General features: G+C 34.8%; 1 protein-coding gene across 1 annotated transcript in view; it reads left to right on the top strand.

Annotated features, from left to right (window-relative positions):
• Positions 1 to 13,150, top strand: part of SLCO4C1 (solute carrier organic anion transporter family member 4C1) — a 31,938-nt gene extending 18,788 nt beyond the window's left edge. The window contains exons 6-13 of the mRNA XM_015815661.1: positions 318 to 424; positions 4,194 to 4,338; positions 6,478 to 6,673; positions 7,418 to 7,574; positions 8,451 to 8,632; positions 9,978 to 10,042; positions 11,929 to 12,066; positions 12,916 to 13,150. Of these exons, the coding sequence (XP_015671147.1) occupies positions 318 to 424; positions 4,194 to 4,338; positions 6,478 to 6,673; positions 7,418 to 7,574; positions 8,451 to 8,632; positions 9,978 to 10,042; positions 11,929 to 12,066; positions 12,916 to 13,040 (1,115 nt within the window). The 3' untranslated portion in view covers positions 13,041 to 13,150. The remainder of the gene's footprint in view (positions 1 to 317; positions 425 to 4,193; positions 4,339 to 6,477; positions 6,674 to 7,417; positions 7,575 to 8,450; positions 8,633 to 9,977; positions 10,043 to 11,928; positions 12,067 to 12,915) is intronic.
• Positions 13,151 to 14,651: the final 1,501 nt, after the last annotated feature.

Genomic DNA, 14,651 nt, shown 5'->3' with positions numbered 1-14,651 from the left:
GCTATGCTTGTCCGACAAAGGACATGAAGACAAAAAGGAAGAATGTCTTCCTTTTATTTAGCTGCCCATCTTGCCCCATGGTAACTCTTTTGTTACAAGTCTGGTAACCTTGTTATTGCATCCTCTTCAAGAGGATGAAACTATTTTAAGTGGGAAATATCTGACAGAAAGATGATTTTGAAATCATAAAGAATACAGATTTGTGGCCAAGCAGACAAATTTACTGAAATTAAAATTACAGCTGATTTCCACAAAATGTGTGTACATCTTGTAATTACAATTGCCTTTTGTCAAAAGTAAATTATTTCTTCTTCTAGGTACAAGCAAAATACGAGCAGAGAAGATTTCTGAAGCACATCATAATGGAAAACAGACCTGTGAATATACTGGGAAGAGTATTAAGGACTTTCTTATGATTCTCTGGGTAACAAAAGCAACACATTCAAATCAATATCTGTAGTTAATTTAAACCTGGCCACATTTGGGTTTCATTGTGTCAATAATATTTGCAAGTCCTCATTAACAGAATGCAACAAGCTTAATAGCATTAATCAATGTCTGAAATGGTTAGATCAGTCAGTACTTTACATTCAAACCAATACAATGTTATAGTCTCATAAAACATAGAATAACAGGGTTGAAAGAGACCTTGGAGGTCTTCCAGTCCAACCCCCTGCTCTAGGAGACCCTATAACATTCTGGTTGTCTTATTAAAAACTTCCAATGTTGGACCATTGACACTTCTGGAGAAAACCCCGTTCCACTGATCCATTGTTCTCACTGTCAGGAAATTTCTCCTTAGTTCTAGTTTGCTTCTCTCCTTGATTAGTTTCCATCCATTGCTTCTTGTCCTGCCTTCAGGTGCTTTGGAAAATAAATTGACCCCCTTTTCTTTGTGGAGCCCCTCAGATATTAGAACATTGCTATCATGTCACCCCCAGTCCTTCTTTTCATTAAACTATACATAATTATTAATTCTGCCTTCCCCAGCTGCAAACGGACAATCAAAGGGACATCGGAATCAAACATCAATTTCAGTAGCATAGATTTCCTCACCTATGCTACTATCTCTTATTTGAATATTGATTTTTAATAGCCAAAGAGCAATGACTGGAAGGAGAATTATATTAGTGTAAGATGCTTTGAGAAGGAAATGAACATGCTGCTCCTAAGCTTCTTCAAGTCTTAAGGTGGCTTTGTATTTGTGTGTATATAATTCAAGCCCACAGTCATATTTCATGTGTAACTGAGGTTTAGGCAAAAGTGATTGCCGAACAAAATAATGAAATCTATGACAAACTGGTGAAACTTAAATAGAGAAGATTAAGGGATACATGATAGTGGCCTTCAAATCTCCGAAGACCTTTCATGCACAAGATGGAACAGAGTTGTTTATATGATTCCAGAAGTGAGCTCTAAAACCAATGAATGGAACTAATATGGAAGATTTGGCAAAATGTTAAGAAGAAATTCCCAACAGCAAGGCCTATTTGTGGCACGGATTATTGAGGAGGATGCAAATTCCTTCTGTTTGAAAAGTTTAAGCACAAGTTTCCTGCCTGGGGACAGACACTTCTTTTGAGTTGATAGATGTTTGGATTTTCAGCAACATATGTGTGCTATAAAAAACAGCTGCAACAGTGATGTATCCCATCACAAAATACTCATTAACTACAAAAAAGAAAACAAAAGAAAGAAAAAGAAAAGAACAAAGCTCTGGTGAGATTGTTTCCCATTATCTGTCATCCCACAGATCAAACCCTATCAACTCAAAATCTTTATATATATTTTTTTTCAGGGGAGTAGTCACACTTCCAAACAAAGCACTGAGGTGTTTCAGTCATCCATTCTTATTTCTTAAGCATGCCTATAGGGCTAATACGAGGTTGAGAAGTATTTTTGGAAATCAAAATGATGCTAGAACCTGAGAGTTTACTTGCAGATATAATTTGTTCTTTTTCTTTAAAAAAAAATAAAGCATCTAAAACCAAATCAAAACATGAGGCCAAAGCTTCTGGTATGTGCCAGAGGAGTCGGCATTGGGAATATAGTTGTTCTTCATTAGAGCACATTCCTAATGGAAAGATCTAGTTGGAGAGGAATAAATTGCCTCAGAAAGTTGCAAGGCATTTAAATAAAGACCATCTTTATTTAAGGATGGCATGTTGCAAGATTCCTGAACTGTAAATGGTGCTTTAAGTCAAAGATGAAACTAAATATCCTCCCCCCACCCGCAAGATGTCTTGCAGCATTAAAATTAAATTATTCTTTGATTTTAAATGGACATTTGATCACCGAGACACATTATTTGAAAACAAAGCATAATAAAAAATGATAAACATATTAACCATGAATAATAACTTTTATTACCCAGTATATCTTTGCAGATTACATTAACAGCTGTAATTGTCTGTCACTATCCTATTTTCCAGTTTATGGCCGCTCATCAGTAGCTAATAATGTTTGTTTTCACAACTTTTTGAGGGCCAGTTCGATACTAAATTAAATGATTTTAAAATTAAGTACAAGCTAAGGGATGAGGTTAACAGTTTCATCTCATTCCCTTCCATGCCCCTGCAAACCTTGAGAGAAATCATAGCCATTTGCTGTGTTGGCTGTTTTCTTCAGCACAAGCAGAAAGAAGTTGACACCATCATGATGATTTCTTACTGCAACTGATGCCAGTTAAAGCTTCTGTTCAAGAAAACCAGGCGATGATATCTTAATCTTACTAAGCTATTACAAGGGGGTAATTCCACCTAATATGATATCCTGGCTCAGTCCATATGCTGTGACTAGATGAGGGAATAACCAACGTTTTTCTTTGTTTTCATGCATGCACCGGTGTCAATCCAGCCAAACTCTTGGTATGCTTATAAAAAGAAACCTGCTACAACATATTTGTGCCCTGTGAACTAGATTTCTACACATTTCAATATTTGAATTCTGAAGCAACCACCTTGTGTGATGAAACAGTTGACACTCTGTTCTAAGAGATTCGTCAAGACAGTGATAGATCTAAAACCCACGACCTGCTGAATTTTTAAAACCAAACAGAAAAGGAAGGAAGAATAGCAAAATATTGAGCTAATGCAATTCTTTGTATATATGTATGTCTGTGCATTTGTGCGGAATTATTGTCATGGATGCTAAGAAAAACTTGGCTAAACTGTAGTGTTTGCAATAGTGGCAAATATCTGTAGCTCGGGTGTAGGATGAGAGTGAAGGTTCCATTCTCTGAGCTTTTGGGTTGATTTGTGAACATTTCATTACCACCAGACTAGGTAACATCTTCAGCAGAGTTTAGGGGATGTCAATGTCAGTGTTCTGTTTATAAGGGTTTCAGATGTGGGTTTATCAAGTGAGTGTCTTGTGATGGGTCTTGTGATGGGTCAGGTGTGAGTCATCAGTGAGAATCTTGTGATGGGTGTTGTGATAGGGAAGTTACATCAGGTCAAGGTCATTAGGAGGTGAACTGCTGTTGTGGGCGGGGACTTGCGTGGGTTAGTGAGGGTTGGTGCTGTCTCTGTAGTGTTTCAATCAGAAACCCTGTCTTTTTCTGCCTCTATTTGGTCACCCTTTGCTAACTTGTGCAAAAGCCAAGATTAGGCATTATTCTTTCATTTGGCATCTTTATCTCTTGACAGGATTAGGGAAGCCAACATAATGGCTCAGATATGCCGAAAATCAACAAAAGGGATAGTTGATTAGCAGGAGAGATTATTTTTGTTGGTTTTTTAAAGAACAGAATGTTTCTAAAGTTTATTCAGGCTTATAAATATATTCAAGGTAGTCATATGAAAATGGGATAAATATTAGTTCTAGGAGGCTTTTCCAATTGGTTTAAATGAATTCCAAATCTCAAACCAAATTTGACTAGCTGAAGCTCAGGATATAGATTCAAATAATTGGATAAATCAGCATTATAATAGCTAGATCTGGAGTCTTCTGGCCAAAAAGTCCACTAAGAACATTTTTTCTTCTTCTTAATGTGCCCTTCTTTTTCTAACAGTTTTTAAATGAGAGATTGAAAAAACAGCAAAACTAATGTTATAATGAACATTTATTCTGAAAAAAATAGATAAATTTCTTTGTGGAATAATCTGAGCAGGTACTATGTATGCAACATAACATTGATTTAAGAAGTCTAACTAAAATATGTAGGGAGAACTTAACCAAACCTCCTCTTCTAGATGCTGCTGAGGAATCCCGTGTTGATGTATCTTGTAATAGCAGCTGCATTAGAAGCTTTAGTCGCTACTGGTTTTGCAACTTTCTTGCCTAAATTTATAGAAAATCAGTTTGGATTTACATCTAGCTATTCAGCTACCTTAGGAGGTAATGTATTTGCTTCATTATACACAAACACCCTTTTAATTTGGTTAATGATGGGATTTATTACTTGGAAAAAAGGAAAACTAGACTATGAAAAGAAAGGCTGGAGTTTTAAGAGTTTTAGTAGAAAATATCCTATTGAATTCTGTGAATTTTATGTATGGTAAAATTTGTTTTCTTTGATAAATTAATCAGAATAATTTGGGAATCCAAGCAATATTTTCTGTTCTTTAGGTTATTGTCCCTTGAGGGGCACTGACTCAGGGTGGGGAGTGAAAGAAGCCTGGATCCTCAGTTGATAGAATGTTTTAAATAGGCCCTAACAATTTCAGATTTGGTTTTTGCTTTATGGTTATAACAGGTTTTTCTGAATTAGTTTAAATATTTATTTCCAAGCTTGCCTTTCCATTTATGGTAATCAAATTGGGAAAAGGATGCAGTCTCTAAAAAAAAAAGTCAGAAACTGCTAAGCAGATCAACTCAAATCAGTATAAGATAGAAAGATAGAAAGGTAGTGTCTCTTAGAATGCAACATAAATTGTTGTGGCTTCTATTTGGATTGGCTTCCCACAAAGAAATACATCTCACTTTACCACTTCATTGGGGAAAAGAGCTGGTGGTCCATGCAGACAGTCAGATTTTTGCTGGCTCTTGAACCTTCCTGGTTGTGATGACTGTTTGAAAGGGGGCTCCAGGGAAGGGAAGGGGGCCTTTGGTGACACTGTAGGAAGAGCCACTTGTCTTTCTTTCGGGTGGTAGTAACCAGACTACTACTCTACAACAGTACTGTGGTCTCCTAGCTAATGTGACAACACCATATGCTGCTGCTGCTGTTATTGTTATTGTTATTGACAAAATTTGGGAGTGTGTACATTTATTTTTGCAAATAATTTTTAGCATTGTAAAGCAAAAAGTGCAAGATTTAGCACACTTATTTTGCACATCAGGTTACAATGTACAAATGAATAACATACCTCTGATAAGGTTGACAAAAAGAACTGTAGATTTAAGGAAAACCAGGTTTGATAGTAATTAGGATGCATAAATCCACTTTAGGTATTTCCATCTGCAAAATAATAATAATATTGAATAAAACAAATGGTTATTTATGACAATAACCCATCTTTTCATATCTGGTTTTGCGAACCACCAGCTGATCTTTTTTGAGTACCTGAAGAAACCAAAAAGCTTTCTGTAAAATGGCATTTCAGTGCTGTGTTAATTGTTTGAGATCTTTGATTAATAATTGCTTTACTGGGATGCCATCTTGAATGGAAGGTAAAGAGCCTGGAATTGCCTCCAGCTGCTGTTTCCACCTGCTTTGTTGTACTTAAAATCAGGAACATGTTATTGAGTGAGAGAACATACCAGGCAGGGAAGAAGTACAGACGTGATCACAGAGGATCAGAGTTGTACAACCTTTGGTATTTTATGTCTGATAGCTGATTTACACATGTATATCTCATGACACAATCAGTTAAGTGAACTGGCATCATTATATGAAATGAAACTTTAGTAGCCAAGCACATGGAGAGCAAAAATAAAATTTATTTGTGGTAATAAAACCCATAAACTCTGAAATATAAATTTAATAAGTATTTAGAGATTATTTAACAGTGAAGATATTGGTGCATGTATTTTTATTCCTCTTAACATCTAATTCCACATGTAATTAAAAGCCCTCTCTTGTTAATGTGGAGCACCATAGTAACTGTATTTGCAAAAAATCATTGAACTATAAACTGGACAACTGAACACTTTTTAGCCCAGTGTGTTGTGCAAACACAGTATGAGAGCTAAGTTTATGGTTCAGTGTGTCATATACTGTAAATCTTGAAATTGGGTTAATTGTCTCAGTCATATAGATAGGCTAAACTTGTTCATGTGACCAGAGCTATATAAGTAACTGTAGGAAAATGTATTTTTTTCACAGATTAGCATTCCACACCCATTTCTTTTTTTTATTCATAATAATTTCATAAAAACAAAACATGCAAAGATAGAGAAAAGTAAAAGAATGACTGTTTACCATAACAATAAAATAACCATGTTTAGTTCTCTTTTTAGTAGTGAATATATTTATTGTTTTATTTTAAGTGAAATTATTACTTTGATAACTCTTTTCCTTTATTTTGTTTTTAGGACTTGTCTTAATCCCAGGAGCAGCACTTGGCCAAATCATTAGTGGTACCTTAGTTTCCAAGCTCCAAATGAATTGCAAAACTATAATCAAGTTTATTATTGTTACTTGTACTATGGCACTGCTATTAAACTTGGTGTTTGCAATTGCTAAATGTGGGAATGAACCATTTGCTGGTGTTTCTGAAACTTATAATGGGTAAGTATATGATTAAAAGTATATGTTAAAATATATAATAGGACACAAGATGCTGATTAAACATTCTTCAGAATTCATTTTGTGTTTTATATTTTTATACATCTCAGAGATAATGAAACATAAAATCAAAATTGCCCATATTGATGTTGATGAAAACAGCATACATAATATATTTTCATCACATTGTCTTTATAGTAAAAATGATATTATGCAAAGCATGGAAAACAAATAAGAAAAAGTAGGGCAAGCTAGAAGACAAATAAAACAACTACAACTATTCATTGTACATCATCAGATCTTATTGTCTTTGTGAATCCTTCACTTTTTATTCACATGCTTGTTTTGTAAATTAGTCCTCATTCATTCTCCCAATGACACTACAGGTAATGCTCAGTTAACAATCCTTCGTTCAGCATCCATTCGAAGTAACGGCAAAGCTGAACAGGTGGTAATTATCATCAGTCCTCAAAGTCTTCAAAGGTTGTGTCAATACAGGTAGTCCTCAACCTACAATCACATTAGAGCCCAAAATTTATGTGCTACCTAGAAACCACCTCCATGAACTTCAGTGGTCTCCCATTTCTTTACAAAATGAAGAATATAAGATTTTTTATTTTAAAAAAATCCTTGCATGGACATTTAGAAATATTTAGCTCCAATTGATCATGATTATTAATGAATAAAAACATGCTATTATGGAAAGTTTATTTTTTATTTCATCTATATATTATTTCTCTGTTTCAGGACAGGCATGTTATCGAACTTAACAGCACCCTGCAATGCCCATTGTAGATGTTTGCGTTCAGACTTTTTGCCCATCTGTGGTGCAGATGAAGTCCAGTATTTTTCTCCATGTTATGCAGGATGTACTGCTATTGTTCCTCAGAAGCATGGAACGAAGGTATGACCATGTTATGTTATAAAAGAGGATGCTCACTCTACATCAGATCTAAGTTATGAATGTTAAAAATGCTTTAGACATGTGTCTTGTTTAAAAGTATCGTTAGCAGTCCATTGAACTTTGGGCAAGTCAGTAGTTAAATTTGACTACTTGGAAAAATAAAACAAACAGATAGGAAACCCAGACAATAAGAAGAGAACATAGGAAGATAAATGAAATATCTATCCTCAATAATGGCATGACTAGCTGGACTAAACACTGAATAAGAACAATTATTAAGAACTGCAACATTTTATTTCACTTCTTACCTACTATATTCTTAATTCCAATAGCTGAGAATAATCCATAACTCAGTGCTGAACTGCTGGCTTCTTGGTGTTATCAAAACTTAATTGTTTTCCTGTAACCTGGTAACAAAATATCTGCAGGAAAACAACCAAGCTCAGAAAACACCAGGAAATTAATATATTCTTAATATTCTTTGTTTAAGTAAATGCAAAGTAGAGAACAGAAGAATAGCTATTTGGATTTTAAAGATAAGATTCATTTGGAAACGGATGTTATGCCTAAAATTTGGATGTGGTACAATTGGTTTATTTAAGGGCCATTGAACTGGCTGAATATATTTTGATATGAAGGTAGATCCATGATCACCAAATGTTCCACTTACATTTAGAAATATAATTCTGTTGCTATAAGAACAATTTTTATTTTACAACTGGCTGAATCGTTTGTTATTTAGTCTTGCTATATTTGTCTGTGTATATCTAACTTTTCAAAAACAATTTATTTTGCTGTCAGATGAATTTTCAATTAATTTTGGACAAATTAGTTACTTATTTTGTTTATTTATATTTTTGAATGTACTATTTATAGCACTACAGCAATTGTTCCTGTGTTATGAATCCCATAGTTGAAATTCAGAATACCTTCCATGGGGCCACGTCTGGAAAATGTAAATCTAAATGCAAAGTCCTGCCTTGGTTCCTTAGCTTCTTCTTTTTTGCGGTTGTTTTTACTTTTATGGCAGTTACACCAACAACTGTGGCCATTCTCAGGTAGTTATAATGCTGCTTTTATCCTGTGTTAAATATTGTAAAATGCAATACAGTATAGGAATTTATTTTAAAAGAATGAACTTGTTTCTTCCACCATCATTTTGCAAACACACCAAACTATTTGTACAGTGAGAAAATGATTTCTATAATATGCATATGAGAAAACCTGAATCTGATTCCTGGTGCTAGGGCATTCTGGGAAATTAAATTGGCAACCTAGCATTGAGGAAAGTATTCAAGGGTACAGGAATCAGCAGTAGATCTCCACAAAAGTCCTGGGATGTCCAGCTGTTTGAAATATTCAGCTGAATATATTCAAACAAGATACTAATTTCTGACTACAGCTAAGAGTTAAAATGTAACCAAAAAGAATAATAGAATAACAGAATAATAGAATTGGAAGAGACCTTGGAGGTCTTCTAGTCCAACACCCTGCTCAAGCAGGAAACACAATACCATTTGAGACAAATGGTTGTCCAATCTCTTCTTAAAAACCTTCAGTGTTGGAACACCCACAACTTGTGGAGGCAAGTTGTTACACTGATTAATTGTTCTAACTGCCAGGATAATGTTTCTTGCATATTGTCTCTATGATGATTTCCCCTGAAGACAATTTTTCTTTTAATCCATTGAGATGGAGATTTTGAAATAGAGTAGATGCAATGGTTTTCTTCTTTCTTGTTACATGGATATATTCAACAATTATTGGTTGAACAATTATAATGAATTTCTGCTTGGAATTCATGCTGGCAGCCTAAATAGTCAAAACACCTCAGAGGAGACATCCATTTCTTACCACAAGTGATGGCAAAACAATATATGTTGTACTGTTATGACAGACGTCCTGTCCTACCCTTTTATAATTGTATTACAGCATCTTAAGCACATTCATAGTGGGTAAAGTTTGTGTCATGATATACATCATGGTGCACATTTAGTCAATTTTGTTATTTCTAATTTTTATTCTACCATTTCCTCTGGGCCTATTCATATATCCCTAGATGTCTGTGTCCATGTGTTGTTTTACAGAACTCTTGTGTAGTATGAAAATTGTTTATTGTTTTTTTAAAAGCATTTTTAAAATTTAAGTATAAAGAAGTAAATAGAAAAAATGATTTCCAATGACAGTGAACAGAAGAAAAATGACTGGAAAGTCACTATGTTAACATTTTCTTGAATTACTATTTACATGTTTAATAACTTACAGTATTAGTTTTGTCTTCTATTTTAACCTTGCCTTTTCAAGAAATACACTGCACAGTTAAAATAATAGCAATCATATCATAGTATCTGTTGAAGGGTGGTATATATCATATTAAATGGTGAAACAAACTTTTATTTACAGATGTGTGCCAGAAAATCACAGATCATTTGCTTTGGGTGTTCATATGCTCTTTCTACGAATATTAGGTAAGTTTAAAACGTGACAAAAAAAATTCATGGTAGGAATAATATTGTCAGTCTAAGGACTATAGATTTAAGGGGCAGACAAATTTGACCCAAAACCTGAGAGTAATAATAATAATAATAATAATAATAATAATAATAATAATAATAATAATAATAATAATAATAATAATAATAATAATAATAATAATAGTAAAGTTGGAAGGGACCTTGGAGGTCATCTAGTCCAACGCCCTGCTCAGGCAGGAAACTCTATACCATTTCGGACAAATGGCTGTCCAGTCTCTACTTAAAAACTTCCAGTGTTGGAGCATTCACCGCTTCTGGAGGCAGGTTGTTCCACTGGTTAATTGTTCTAACTGTCAGGAAGTTTCTCCTTAGTTCTAGGTTGCTTCTCTCCTTGATTAGTTTCCACCCATTTCTTCTTGTCCTGCCTTCAGTTGCCTTGGAAAATAGCTTGACTCCCTCTTCTTTGTGGCAGCCCCTGAGATATTGGAACACTGCTATCATGTCCCCCCTCGTCCTTCTCTTCATTAAACTAGACAGTTCTTCCAAAGGCCGTTGGCTGTCATTTTTTTTCTTCAAAGTACACATGAGTAATAGTGTATTACAATATTATCATTGTTCTGATCTACTAGGTACTATTAGGATTATAGTAGAGAGAAAACTATTCCAGTTTTGCACTATTATTAGTGGAAATCCATCCCTTCCTGGTTGCTTTGACCATCATAAATTTGACAAAAAAATCTTCATTGAGAACTTTCAGCTCAAGTTTCCATTTTTTTTCCTATGCATTGCTTTATACAAGGCTTCTAAAAACAGAAAAATAGTTTTTCTCATCCCCCAAATAGATTCTGCTTCTCATTTTGCTCCCTTTAATAAAATGTCAAGCTATACAATATAATTTACTGCAAAATAATCCGATAGCATGCATTCTTTATTTTCAAAGACTTCTTTTTGTAAGTGGTCTTAGTCACATCCTCTCCTTCTCCAAAGCAAGCCACAAAAGCCTATACAGCTTTCTCTAATCTCCCCAAAATCATGTTGCTATGTTAACTTATTTCTTGGCCAAGAAACTGGATAAGTGAAACTATGCACAGAGGCTGCAAAGGGATTGCTGGCATCATTTCTGTCACATTTTCTTGAAGAAGAAGAGAAAGTTAAACAGGAGAACAGATTCTAGGTCTTGACCTAACTGAAAAAGATAGCATTTTCTAAAAGGAAACTGATCTATTTTCTGAATAGGATTGAAAAGGTCAAGTAAGGAATCACTGGTAGTTACAAAGCTTTTATGAAACAAACTGCAGCCAGGAAAACACATTTCACAATTCAGGAAAACCTGCTTTCCATAAAAAGAGACTGTGCATCAGAAAACCTGTATAGGTAATTCCTGAGGAACATCAGTGGCTAAGGAAGCATCAAGGATTCATTCAACCCTAATTAATCCCTAGACTCCATTCCCTAATAATGAGCTTTAAAACTATAAAGAGATGTCCAAGTATCCACAAAATCATCTCCTTACTTGCAATGTTGACAATTTTATGTGAGACCACATGAAAAGTTACTTTTTGTTGATGTGAATTTGCTAAACCTAGGAATGAGATCACCAACATCTTAAAGATTTATAGCCACTTTGAAGATTTTTCAGAGATTTTAGCTCCTATGAAATCCTGTGGGGGTAGAACTAAAACTAGCTAACTTAAAGGAATAAAGATTTATTCAAAAATGAACTAAATGATTTGTCTGCAGTTTTAGCAAGGGCCTTCTTGTTGAGTTCATTTGCCCATTAACATTTCTAAATGTCTCTAGATCCTTATTTTCTATTTTATAGTTTCAGTCATCTGTAGCTGGTATTTTCATATAATTTTGTGTCACTCCATCTTATGCAGGCACTATTCCTGGCCCGATACTTTTTGGTATCTCAATAGACGATTCTTGCACTCTCTGGTCTGTAGATAAATGTGGACGTAAAGGAGCATGTTGGACCTATAACAACAACAAAATGGCATATTTGCTATTTGGTATAAGTAAGTATATTTGTTTTCCTTAAAAATGATGAAAATATGCTGAAGGGATCAGTTTATATTTTTATAATTTACTTCATTCTCTCATTCCTTTGATTTGGTATATAAACAAAATATGTGTTAAAACAGTCAGTGTTTTTTTGATCTTCAATATCTAAAACAGTGTTTCTCAACCTTGCCAACATTAAGATATGTGGACTTCAATTCCCAGAATTCCCCAGCCAATCATGCATGGAGAGGAGAAGTAATTTCCTTCTGTGCATGGAACGGAGCTGCCTGCCCTTTTTTGGTAGGCAGATCTTTTGCTCCATTGATTTAATGACCTGCACAGTCACTTAATGATCGCACCTTGGAAGGCCACATTAGTGATCATTGAGCAAGGTAATCATGTGGGCACCTCACTTAATGACTACATTTACTTATGACTGTAATGGGAAAATTCCATTACGGTACTAAGTTGAGAGCTATTTATAGTAGGGATCACCTCATAAGTTGTCTAGGTGAACCAATTCAAGCCTATAACCAAAGTTATTTGAAACTTACATTGAACCAATTTAATATTAATTACAGGCTGAATGGATCAAATACCAGTTCAGCAGTTTTAATCAAAGAAAAGCGTTAACTGGCAGAGATCAGAACATGGGAGCTCCTATATAATGTGCAAATTTTGTTTTTTCAGACTTTTAAGCAGTGCAGGTCCAACCCTATTGTCATGTTATAATGATACATATAGAAATCTATTGTTGCTGTATAATTACTGCTTTGAAGTTTGTGTTTTTTTTTTCCTTTTAAAGCAAGATGATAAATAAATAGTGATGTTTAATTTAATTTTTGCTTAATTTATTTTTGCAGGTGGCTGTTCCAAAGCAGTTTCTCTAATTTTTACTATCACAGCATATGTGTTATATAAGCCTCCCCCAGATATTATTGCAGATTCGAAAACACAAGATCAAACAAGCACTTCAGTACGTCTTTAAACGAGGAGGAACTATTCTTTCAAGAGAAAGTCAAAGAAAAAATCTCAGTGATGTCCAATGGCAGCTGTAACTTCTGAGTACCAGCACTGGAGGACTCTGAGCAAGTCATTTAATTCTTTTTAAAAAAATAAATACACTTTTACTTTAAACCCATTTTACTTCAAGTGCACCTCAGTCACATGAAACCTTTTTCTCTCTCAAGAGAATAGTATGATTTTTGTAGCATAGAACAGGGGTCCCCAACCTCCGGTCTGTGGGCCGCAGCATGCCAGCAACTGGTCCACACAAACAAGCAAAGCCCTATCCACGGGATGCAGGCAGTACACAAAACCATGCACCCTCCAGTTTGTGGAAAAACCTCTGTCCACGGAATCAGTCCCTGGTGCCCAAAAGGTTGGGGACCTCTGGTGTAAAATGTCTAAATGTTTTAACCAAAAAGTCATATTTAGAAACTCATTTAATTGGTTGTAGGAAAATAAAGATTTCCATGGGATATGAAAGTACTTTGATAAGAAACAGTGTCTTCAATTTTGGCCTGTAATGGGCAAGCTCAGTCTTTCAGTCTGAGTGCCACCATCTTTACCTGTTAGGATTCAGTACTCTGAGAAGATTATGGGCCAGGATAAAAATAAAATTAAATAAAATTAAATCTGTTAACATGACTACTAATCAAGTAGTTAATATTTTTTTCACATTAATACATTTTAAAATTATGCCTTTATGTATTTTATTTACTTTCCTATTTCTACTCTGGTAAGTACTCAAAGGCAGCTTTCAAAATTAATGTCCCCACCTCAAAATACCAGCTTGCCCAAGATTAAAAACATTTATTAAAATTAAACCTAGCTTGTGCACTTAAACCATTGAACAATTAATTTTCTAAATACTGAAAGAGTGGAGACCAGGTATTATTCCCAAGGAAATACACTGTATAATGTGGAAACAACACAGAAGGGAGATCCAATTTTACAAGCTAAACAAATTGGTCTTTTAAAGCTCATTTTCAGAAGAGCAGTCCTTCAGATAGTGAGATCCTAAGTTCTTTAGGATTTGGGGGATCAATGCCGACACTTTGGGGTGTTGGATTAGAAGACCCCCAAGGTCCCTTTCAACTCTGTTATTCTGTTACTTTAAATTGTTTCTAGTAACAAACAACTGGCCCTGTACAGATATTTTGATATAGATATCATATAAAGCTTGAAGCATATACCAGAACAGCCTAGTTGTCAGAGCTTTTTTGCTCCAAATGCAATTTCTGCATATTTTTCAGAGGTAGGCCCACATTAAGTATATGGGGATAGTCACGATAGGATATAATCAAGGCATGGATAGTCATCATTAAATCTGATTGGTTCAAAACAAGTCCCAGCTGATGTATTAGGTGTAATTATTCAGAAGTGCTATTTACCTCAGCTACGATGTATGAATCCAACGATAGCTGAGAATCAAGGACCATTCTCAGATAGAAAACCATTCCCCCCCCATGGGAAGTGAATTCCATCTGAAAGATGCTGAATCTCAACTCCCACATAAATTTTCCTACTTACCAACAATATCACCATGTCCTCTAAGTTTTATTTCAGCATATTTTTCCTCATCCAACTCTCTTGT

The sequence above is a fragment of the Protobothrops mucrosquamatus genome, unplaced genomic scaffold, assembly GCF_001527695.2.
Source record: "Protobothrops mucrosquamatus isolate PMUCROS unplaced genomic scaffold, P.Mucros_1.0 scaffold360, whole genome shotgun sequence".
Lineage (NCBI taxonomy): Eukaryota > Metazoa > Chordata > Lepidosauria > Squamata > Viperidae > Protobothrops > Protobothrops mucrosquamatus.
The sequence above is the reverse complement of the archived record's forward strand: the minus strand, read 5'-3'. Positions and strand labels throughout refer to the sequence as shown.